This window comes from Symphodus melops, assembly GCF_947650265.1.
Source record: "Symphodus melops genome assembly, chromosome: 1".
NCBI classification, from domain to species: domain Eukaryota; kingdom Metazoa; phylum Chordata; class Actinopteri; order Labriformes; family Labridae; genus Symphodus; species Symphodus melops.
In genome coordinates, this window is record NC_136691.1 from 29,244,017 (window position 1) to 29,254,016 (window position 10,000).

General features: G+C 46.2%; 1 protein-coding gene across 1 annotated transcript in view; it reads right to left on the reverse strand.

The window, feature by feature from the left end:
• Nucleotides 1–10,000, reverse strand: part of LOC306826561 (sarcoplasmic/endoplasmic reticulum calcium ATPase 2-like) — a 23,279-nt gene that overhangs the window by 5,589 nt on the left and 7,690 nt on the right. Inside the window, exon 6 of the mRNA XM_079347946.1 lies at nucleotides 1,305–1,385. Coding sequence (XP_079204072.1) covers nucleotides 1,305–1,385 — 81 coding nt within the window. The remainder of the gene's footprint in view (nucleotides 1–1,304; nucleotides 1,386–10,000) is intronic.

Here is a 10,000-nt window from a genome sequence, read left to right on the forward strand (position 1 = left end):
TGAAGGAGGATGTTCACCAAAACTAAAAGATATATACAGTATATATCTACACTTGAATAATGCTAAATATTAATGTCAATGTGTTCCAGTAAGTCAATAGATCAATTAACAGATGAAGCCTGTAACCATGACAACCAGCTACCCCAGGACTCATGACTTTAAAACATTTGATTCGGCGTCTAAAAAGTGTAAAAAAACTGAGACAAATTCAAAAGGCATTCGTCTTCCTGAGAAACTCTTATTAGCACTTTCAGTGTTAGCAAGCTAGCTAGCTAGTGAAACAAATCGTTCATACTGCGCCGAGGGGCAGGAAACGTTGCCATGGTAACAGCTAGCTCCACCAATCAGAGATGTCGTTGTGACACTATGATTGTGGGGAGTGAAGTTCTTGTTGTTCTTTATAACTCTCGTCTCCTACAGGAGTGTGAACCACCGAGTCACACTCGGGTAACTCAACGTCGGTCTACCCGCGGTGGTTATGACGTCATGGCTAATAAAATCGACTATGGAGACAATGAGCAGGATCTTACGTCCTAAACAACATGTTGAGTTATTGTTTGACTGAATTAGCTTCAAACAAAGGTTTCCATCTGTGCACGATGTCGGCACCTTCAAAGATAAGACACCACACACACACACACACACACACACACACACACACACACACACACGCACACACACACACACACACACACTTTAGAGCTCCCTCTAAAGCCACGCCCCTCACTTGCATCCACCAGCGCCGTCGCTCCAGAGGCGGACTTCAGTTCATCGCTTCAAACTACGTCGTCTCACGTCTCATTCAGCGGTAAGTTAACACCAAAATGACGTGTATGGGTTTTTTTTCAACGGGACTATTTTACTTTTCACAACGGCCAACGACAAAACCTCAGTATAAACTCTGCCATCTGTGACGAGCTTTGAGTGAGAGCTAGAGCACGCAAGAGGTAGAGAGCGAGCGGCGAGGCAGGAAGGCGTGTGATTGGTTCATCAGAGAGCAGGGAGACAGGGAGGCTGTGATTGGTTCATCAGAGAGCAGGGAGACAGGGAGGCCTGTGATTGGTTCATCAGAGAGCAGGGAGACAGGGAGGCCTGTGATTGGTTCATCAGAGAGCAGGGAGACAGGGAGGCCTGTGATTGGTTCATCAGAGAGCAGGGAGACAGGGAGGCCTGTGATTGGTTCATGATCTGTTTTTACAAACTTACAAACTGATACAGACGACAGATTTTCTTAGTCAATGACCAACCTGCCTTTAAGCAGTGTTACTGTCACGGGACAACATGTGATGGCCGTCATGTCTTACCGGTCAGGATGGACTGGTCGACCCTCAGAGTGGTGGATTTGATGGAACAGAGACGGATGTCTGCAGGGACTTTATCTCCAACTGTAATGAAACAAAACACACAGTTAGAGAAAATACACAAAGAAGACGGCGTGAACACACAGACACGGTCATTAGAAAGGAAACTGAAGCTCACTTTGATGACAACGAGCAGAATAAGCAGTTAAACCGTCTCAGCTTTTCCACACTTAGCATCATGTAATGTTGCTCAAGGTTTGATTTCCACTGAGTCTGTTTGTGTGTACGGGCTGAATGAAGATCTAACAGATGAGATGTTGTCTATTTCTGCAGGCGCTCACTCAGCGTTAGTGTAAACCCAACTGACTGAACGCAGCTCATTACAGGGAGGTCGCTGTGCCACACAGCAACAGAGCCGAGCTGCCGTCACTGCAGGGAAAGAGACGGAGCTCCGAAGAAAGAGACGGAAACCAAGGACCTGTGAGCCATAAAAGGCCCGTCTCAAAGGAAAAGGCCAATTTGGGAACATCAGAATTGCAGTGACCCAATTCAGCTTCCTAATGGTACATAAAGGCGATGGAAACTGGGGAAATGGCTCAGGCTATGGGCGTATTTTTTCTTGTATGGACCTACTTAGTTAAAAAAGTGCTAATTGTGTCAGATGCTCACAAAAGACTCCGACCTCGAGCACGGTGTGACACGACTGCCAAATATCCAAACACTGAGGCAGAGAAGCTGTGAAAACAGTCAACAGACAGGTTTCCACTGGAGAGACAGGAGTATGACCCCGCGTCCTCCCCGACCTTGAGTGTACGGAGAGGAAATAGCAACAATGCATGCAGCCAAAGATGGGAGAAGCATGTCCACATATTCCCCAATGAGCCCATCAGGTTTAAATGTGGCTGCGTGACGGCAGCTGGTTCCTGATCATTGCCACGGCACAAAGGGGGCGCACACAGACCCTCTTTGTGCTCAAGTCTTCATGAAACACTTTCACCTTACTCGCCATCGTCACGACTACCTTTTGTACACGCGTCCTCTTTAAAAGGACCGCCTCATTTCAGGGTCGACTTCTCACGGCTGTGCCAGGAACTCTGATCTGCCAACACAAATTGGCCGATCATCCAGACAGTAATAGATTTTCTGAGAAGGACTTGTGTCGCCCTGCACGAGTCTTTGAACCATCGTAGCCTCAAAGTGAGGAGGAATCAGCAGCCTGCAGCTCTCGAATATAAATCCTTTAACCGTATGACAAACATCGGATGGATTCAGGTATTTCTGCTGTAAAGGTACGACAGCCTCAGGTTGATGCATGACATCACTTCCTGTTGAAAGTTACGCAGAGAGAGGAAGGATCCCATCCCTCAACAGATACAGAGGATTACTGTGCAGTCGCACCACAGGAACAAAGCATGACATGTTTTTCTTAGTCGACTCAAAAACTTAACAATCACATCCTCGGTGGTTGTGTAACGCTTCCTGTGCCAAGTCTTTAGGTCTAAAAAAGAAAAACACTGACAGATCCTTAAAGAGTGTCGAGCCAGAAAACATGGCGAGGGACATCTAGGAGCTCACACACACACACACACACACACACACACACACACACACACACACACACACACACACACACACACACACACACACACACACACACACACACACACACACACTGGGTGACATTGTGTGACACTGGCGTGCTCCCATGTTTCACTGCAGACCTGCTCTGATGAAGTGTTTGTGTGGATGGTCTGTCTCTTTATTTCAACATCCTACTTGGTCTCAGTCCAAACATCTCCTCAGGAATGGCCACATGTTCACCTCGTGAACACATTTTCAAGTGAACTGGTGACGCATTGCACCCGATACGCCTCCCAGAGCTGCCCGGACCCTTTGACCATCGAGCCAGGCAGCGAGTGAAGTGAAGCTGCCAGCTTTGACTGGCACCTGCCTCGGCCGTGTGTCGGGGGATGTTGGCTCCGCAGGCCGGCTCTCCTCCGGGAGGCTGCATGTGACAGCTGAACAAAAGGCTGACCTTCTGTCACTCTGAGTGGCTCATTTCAGAGCAGGTGAAGCATCTGCCTCTTTCCACCACAGCTCCACGACCGATTCCCTCACGAGACATCGACCACTACAACAGTGCAATATGTCCCCCACATGGAAATGTTGGGGAAAGAAATGTGCACGAGAAGGTCAAATAATAACCTTTGATTGATTCGTCCTGCAGCCAGGTGCACAACACAAGCTTGTTTCCATGACTCAGCAAAAATCAATGACAGGAAAATGCAGTGCATGGGCCTCAAACCGACTTTCTTTTTTATGCAAATGTGTCATTTACATCTGAGCAGCCTCACATGAATCAACCGTGGCGTGCAGGATCGTGATTTATTCGGACCGTAAGCCAAAGAAACACTGTGGCATTTCAGCATCTCTTTGAGATCTCCGCTCCGTCGTCGAGGGTTATGAATCTTAAACAGCAGCGAGTTCAGACTACATGGAGCGTGCAACTGCTTCTGTTGCCATAGTAACTCAACTTGTCCCAGGACTGGGAGCACTACGACCTTTGCCTCGATGAACAGGCGTTCATTGGACAGTCACACATCTCATCCTGAATTCAAATCATTCGATCGTCCAGAAGCTCCTGAGCACCCCCGACCACGACCATGACCCGCCTGCCCTCTTATGATCCTGATCCAATCAAACAAAGGCGACAGCTTTTAACCAATCATAAAAGAATCAGATTTACGTCTGTGGAATGATGATCCAGGTCCGGACAGCCGCTCCACCTCTTCCAAGAATCATTCAAGATTTGAATCCACTAACGGAGCATTCACAAACATCCGTTCGACACAGACAGGAAACCTTCAGACCTCTGATGTTGACAGAATAAAGAAGCTGCTCCACAGACTGAGAGCACGTCACTCGTTAATAAATCTTTCCAACAGGAGCCCGTTGCTGTGCACAACCTCTCCGCTTCTTTATTCCTGTTTTGCACCAACTGACGGAGGAGCGTCTTTTTAACGTGTCTGAGGTCACACAGAATAACGTTTCCTGGAAGTCAAAGAGTTTGAGACTGTGTTTTTAACTTTCATTTGTCCCTGTGGGCCAATCCAAAGGCAGAGAGACTGCTAATAAAAACATACACGTGTGTGCATGTCTACAGTAAAATCAGCCGATAGTCACGTGATCATGCTTCATGAGGTCATCACTTCCATTCAGGATCTCTAACTAAAGTAATGTTCATTATTTTCAGGGCAGAGTCACGTGACGACACGTCCAATGATTGACGTGGAAGACATGTCCGTAGTTTGGACACATTTTGTCTTAGGGACGACGACGGCAATCAAAAAGAAGTCAAAAGTAAAAACAGCAGAAAAACAAGTTTGCATGAAATGTTTCTACTTTCAAAACTAAAAGGTGTCGATTTCATTCGGAGCGATGTTTTGATTTCCGTTTGAAATATTCAATAAATAAACACAAAACAGTTCATCAGATATTCATCAGACGCTCTACCTCAGCTTTAATAAAAGGAGCATATCATGTCAACTATGAGGGAAAACAACAATCGTTCATTAATCATCATCGAGGTCAGATGTTTAATGACTCATCGTGGTGATTTGAGGTGTTATCGCCCGGCCTTACTCAACACGCTCGGCTTTACCCGGCATGTTAAAACCTTTCAGGGTGCACGTCCTGTTTCATTATGAGGTTCTGGAAGGATCCAGGGTTCACATGTCCCGAGGCTGGAAGTCGTCGAGGACAGTTTGATTGCTCAGCAGCTGCTGATCAAGATTCACCAGATCACCACCTTATTGGAAGCACAGGCCCTGTGCCTGCTGCTGACTCCTTCGGGTGGTGTTTTTAACCTCCGAGCCCTTCTCCAGTGTCCAACCAACACATTCATGGGTTTTGGGTTTTTGCATTTGTAAAGACTGTCGGCGAGATGAGACCGTTTCTCTCAGCCTCGCTGACATCTCTGGAAGCGTTGCCAAAGGACAGTCTCTCCGTGACAAAGGATGCTTGCCAGACCACATTAAATGCCACATACTATCCATGGTGTCTGGAATCTTAGTGGGGGTTGCGGGCCCTGATGGGTAGGGTCACTGTGCATCGAGCGCGTCGGTGTGGGACGGCTCTCCACAAAGCGCTTCCCTATAAGGTCATCTCTCTCTCCAGCACAATAGGAGCAGATGTGAGATGGTCCCTCCTACACTGCCCCACATGAGCCTCCGTCACGAGCAGACTCCACAACTCCACAGGCAGCAGAGAGCCAGCCCTCCGAGTGCTGCAGCTCAGGGAAAAGGCCAACATGCAAAATCAAGCACCAGTGCAAATCGAGATTGTAGAGAAAGCCTGTTAGTGTTGATTCATCTCAGAGTGGGAGCTGCAGGGATACAATCACTGATTTGAATGTCCCGTGCTGAAACTATTTATTAAGATGTATGAGCGTAGATTAGCCTGAGCTCGTTTCCTTCTTGTGTGGCCTGCTTATACTGTACATCAACAGATGGTCAAAGTCTTTTCTTAAACTCACCGTGAAATCAAACAACACAGAAAACACTTCTTCTGGGGTCTCAAACATGCTCAAGTATTCAATCCAGGATATTATTCTTTGCCTCCATTGTTTACAATTGTCTCAGCGACGTGTGCAGCACATGTCGCCGAGCAGACATCGTTAGTGCTTGGAGAAAGAAGCTTCTGAGAATCTTTTGTGCAGAGAGATGAAGGGGGGGGGGGGGGTTAAATGGGATCATGAAGAATGGAAAAGCTAATGGCATTTAAGGCTGAAAATATATCATAACAACCGCCACGTCCATATTAGGGAATTAATGCTCTAAAACATCATTATCTGTCAGTCCCAGAAATGCCGTATCACCGCTCGACGCGAGTCTCATGATGTTGGCAACGACAGCTGGAGAGAAACAGGCAGCGACATGAAAGACTCCACATCTGATAAAAAGCTAAGCTTATATCAATGATACTAAAACAAATTCCAGTAAGCAAGCTGCTGGGAGGCTGAGGAGCGATGGGGTGTGAGTAGGAGGCAGTGATCAAACCAGCAGCAGCAGCCTGACAGAGAGCAGCAGTGATAGGCTGCAGGCTATTCCTCTCACGGCTGAGGCAGCCACAGAGGGCTCGTCTCAGCGTCCTCTAGCTCCGCTCAGCAGCCGGCCAGCCTGCATCTGCGTCATCACATTCCTCCTCTGCATGGTAGGGGTCACTTTCAAGCTTCAGGAAAATAATATTTATAAAAAAAGGAGCCGGTCGGGAACTACAGTGAAAGAGGTTTGGAAAATTTGGGGAACTGAGCTGATGGGCTTTTTCGTACTGCAGGCGAAATCCTTCCCTGCTGCTGCCTGCTGGGCTGCGGTTTGACATTAAGCCTGAAGATGCTGACAGAAAAGCCCTCAGCTACTTTCATCAGGAGATTTCAAATAACAAGCTCCGGGATGCAAAAGTTTCTCCTTTGAAGCTTCGCTAAATCATTCAGCTTCCTTCACTCAGGTTCACACAAAACTAATTGTCCTGATCAGCGCAAACAAACGGTACGGTGTTCTGTAAAGCTTTAGAAACGCCCCTCGTTCTGTTCCCTGGGCTCCTTCTCCATTTGTCCTTGTCAAGGTTACTCAGGAGTCCTAACGAAGGCGTCCCATGCCCCCCACAGAGGCAGCGTTCCCTGGGGCAGGCAGGGAGGGAGGGAGGAGTTAGTCACGGGTGGGACCAGACACCTGTCATCTTCGTGACTGTCACTGCCTCTAAAAATAACAGCATTCCATAATCTCAGCGGCCTATGACACCTAAAAATAAGACCCGCCACCATGCACAGAAAATGCATGGTGGCAATGCATCACTTCAGGGGCTTAGGGTTAAACAGAGTATCAAGATAACGCTACTGTTTCAAGGAGTTCGGCATTCCTCTGCACATCCGTCTCTGGTCGGACCTCGGCAGAATCTCCAAGACAGCAGAACTGAAATCTTTATATTCTGAGGATTTGAGCTGCTTTTAGCTTTTAGATTAAAAAGTATGATGGATGGATTGACAGATGGATGGATGGGTTGAAAAATAGATGAAAGGATGGATGGAGGGATGGGTGGATGAATTAAATAATGGTTTGATGGATGGATTAACCAGCTGTTGGGTGGATGGATTAAACAACGGGTGGATGGATGGATTAAACAACGGGTGGATGGATGGATTAAACAACGGGTGGATGGATTAAACAACGGGTGGATGGATGGATTAAACAACGGGTGGATGGATTAAACAATGGGTGGATGGATTAAACAACGGGTGGGTGGATGGATTAAACAACAGATGGATGGATTAAACAACGGGTGGATGGATGGATTAAACAACAGATGGATGGATTAAACAACGGATGGATGGATTAAACAACAGGTGGATGGATTAAACAACAGGTGGATGGATTAAACAACAGATGGATGGATTAAACAACGGATGGATGGATTAAACAACGGATGGATGGATTAAACAACAGATGGATGGATTAAACAACGGGTGGATGGATGGATTAAACAACGGATGGATGGATGGATTAAACAACGGGTGGATGGATGGATTAAACAACAGGTGGATGGATTAAACAACGGATGGATGGATGGATTAAACAACGGATGGATGGATGGATTAAACAACGGATGGATGGATTAAACAACGGGTGGATGGATTAAACAACGGGTGGATGGATTAAACAACGGATGGATGGATGGATTAAACAACGGATGGATGGATGGATTAAACAACGGATGGATGGATTAAACAACGGGTGGGTGGATGGATTAAACAACGGGTGGATGGATGGATTAAACAACGGGTGGATGGATTAAACAACGGATGGATGGATTAAACAACGGATGGATGGATTACACAACGGGTGGATGGATGGATTAAACAACGGGTGGATGGATTAAACAACGGGTGGATGGATGGATTAAACAACGGGTGGATGGATGGATTAAACAACGGGTGGATGGATGGATTAAACAACGGGTGGATGGATGGATTAAACAACGGGTGGATGGATTAAACAACGGGTGGATGGATTAAACAACGGGTGGATGGATTAAACAACGGGTGGATGGATTAAACAACGGGTGGATGGATTAAACAACAGATGGATGGATTAAACAACGGATGGATGGATTAAACAACGGGTGGATAGATGGATTAAACAACAGATGGATGGATTAAACAACGGATGGATGGATTAAACAACGGGTGGATGGATTAAACAACGGGTGGATGGATTAAACAACGGGTGGATGGATGGATTAAACAACAGATGGATGGATTAAACAACGGGTGGATGGATTAAACAACAGATGGATGGATTAAACAACAGATGGATGGATTAAACAACAGATGGATGGATTAAACAACGGGTGGATGGATTAAACAACGGGTGGATGGATTAAACAACGGGTGGATGGATGGATTAAACAACAGATGGATGGATGGATTAAACAACGGGTGGATGGATGGATTAAACAACGGGTGGATGGATTAAACAACGGGTGGATGGATTAAACAACGGGTGGATGGATTAAACAACGGGTGGATGGATTAAACAACGGGTGGATGGATGGATTAAACAACGGGTGGATGGATGGATTAAACAACGGGTGGATGGATGGATTAAACAACAGGTGGATGGATGGATTAAACAACAGATGGATGGATTAAACAACGGATGGATGGATTAAACAACGGGTGGATGGATTAAACAACAGGTGGATGGATTAAACAACAGGTGGATGGATGGATTAAACAACAGATGGATGGATTAAACAACGGGTGGATGGATTAAACAACGGGTGGATGGATTAAACAACGGATGGATGGATTAAACAACGGGTGGATGGATTAAACAACAGGTGGATGGATGGATTAAACAACAGATGGATGGATTAAACAACGGGTGGATGGATTAAACAACGGGTGGATGGATTAAACAACGGATGGATGGATTAAACAACGGGTGGATGGATTAAACAACGGGTGGATGGATTAAACAATGGGTGGATGGATGGATTAAACAACGGGTGGATGGATTAAACAACGGGTGGATGGATGGATTAAACAACGGGTGGATGGATTAAACAACGGGTGGATGGATTAAACAACGGGTGGATGGATTAAACAACAGGTGGATGGATGGATTAAACAACGGATGGATGGATTAAACAATGGGTGGATGGATTAAACAACGGGTGGATGGATGGATTAAACAACGGGTGGATGGATGGATTAAACAACGGGTGGATGGATTAAACAACGGGTGGATGGATGGATTAAACAACGGATGGATGGATTAAACAACGGGTGGATGGATGGATTAAACAACGGATGGATGGATTAAACAACGGGTGGATGGATTAAACAATGGGTGGATGGATTAAACAACGGGTGGATGGATGGATTAAACAACGGGTGGATGGATTAAACAATGGGTGGATGGATTAAACAATGGGTGGATGGATTAAACAACGGGTGGATGGATGGATTAAACAACGGGTGGATGGATTAAACAATGGGTGGATGGATTAAACAACGGGTGGATGGATGGATTAAACAACGGGTGGATGGATTAAACAACGGGTGGATGGATTAAACAACAGATGGATGGATTAAACAACGGGTGGATGGATTAAACAACGGGTGGATGGATTAAACAACG